Below are 962 nucleotides of genomic sequence, written 5' to 3'. Positions count from 1 at the left end.
TCCCTCCATCTCCCCCTCCCCTCCATCCTTTGCCTGATTACTGCTGACTCACCAGCACAGCCCATTCTCCATCATCGCCAACCTCCATCCTTTTGACGTTAGCTCTGTCTCGTCTGACTCACGTCTTTTGTCTCTCCACCTATTAAGCTGTAAAATCCCTCTTTTTCTCCCTGCTGGATCTGTGTTGGCCTCAGCTTTTGTCAGATACCTCTGTTCAACCTTTCATTAAAGCCCTGTGGGTTTTCCCCAAACCTACACATTACTCTCTTCCTCCTCCGCACACTTGTCTGTGGAGAGCGACTCACTGTAGACGCACAGAGAGTCGTCTGCAGTTCCTGCACTAATGCTGTGGCCTCGAGTGTGATTCACGACTCACGGCTTCTGTAGGCTTTTAACGGCAAAGCACCTGTGTCTATAAATCCTTGTCCTTTTTGTATTCGCAGGACCATGACACCTGTCTACCCCCTAATGGAGACTACGGTGGCAGCAGCGTAGTACTGGTTAACCCGTTCTGCCAGGAGACACTCTTCATCAACAGAGACAAAGCCTCTGCCATCTAGAGACAGAGACGGAGGACACCTCCCTGTCCCACTCCCATCTCCTGCTCCCCCTGTTGTTGTTGTCTATTTTCTATATGTGTTAAAACAAAAAACAAAAAATCCAGAGACTTTTGACTTTATACTGTATATTATAAAAAACAAAGAGCAACCTTATAAAGGAGAGTGATGTAAGCAGACGCTATTTACTATGAGGATGCACCTGCATATTTTTCTGATGTACATTTTCTACAAAAAAAAGGTCTTAAAAAAAGTTTTTATTGTCTTTATAAAATACAAATATATGTGGTATGCAGCAGGTGTCACCACAGTGGTGGGATGCTGAGTGCCACGGAGCGAGAGACACGTGTTATGAGAACATCAAAGCTGTAATTCTACTTTTTTTCTCTCTTTCAGATCAATCCC

At 44.9% G+C, this 962-nt stretch overlaps 1 protein-coding gene across 2 annotated transcripts in view; it reads left to right on the top strand.

Annotated features, from left to right (window-relative positions):
- Positions 1-956, top strand: part of tmem108 (transmembrane protein 108) — a 30,609-nt gene extending 29,653 nt beyond the window's left edge. For both annotated transcript variants that reach the window (XM_025054339.1, XM_008308184.3), the window contains exon 6: positions 444-956. In XM_025054339.1, the coding sequence (XP_024910107.1) occupies positions 444-560 (117 nt within the window). In that variant the 3' untranslated portion in view covers positions 561-956. The remainder of the gene's footprint in view (positions 1-443) is intronic.
- The last annotated feature ends 6 nt before the right edge of the window (positions 957-962 follow it).

Source organism: Cynoglossus semilaevis, chromosome 3, assembly GCF_000523025.1.
Source record: "Cynoglossus semilaevis isolate Cse_v1.0 chromosome 3, Cse_v1.0, whole genome shotgun sequence".
Taxonomy (NCBI): Eukaryota; Metazoa; Chordata; class Actinopteri; order Pleuronectiformes; family Cynoglossidae; genus Cynoglossus; species Cynoglossus semilaevis.
This window is presented reverse-complemented; position numbering and strand designations above follow the sequence as displayed.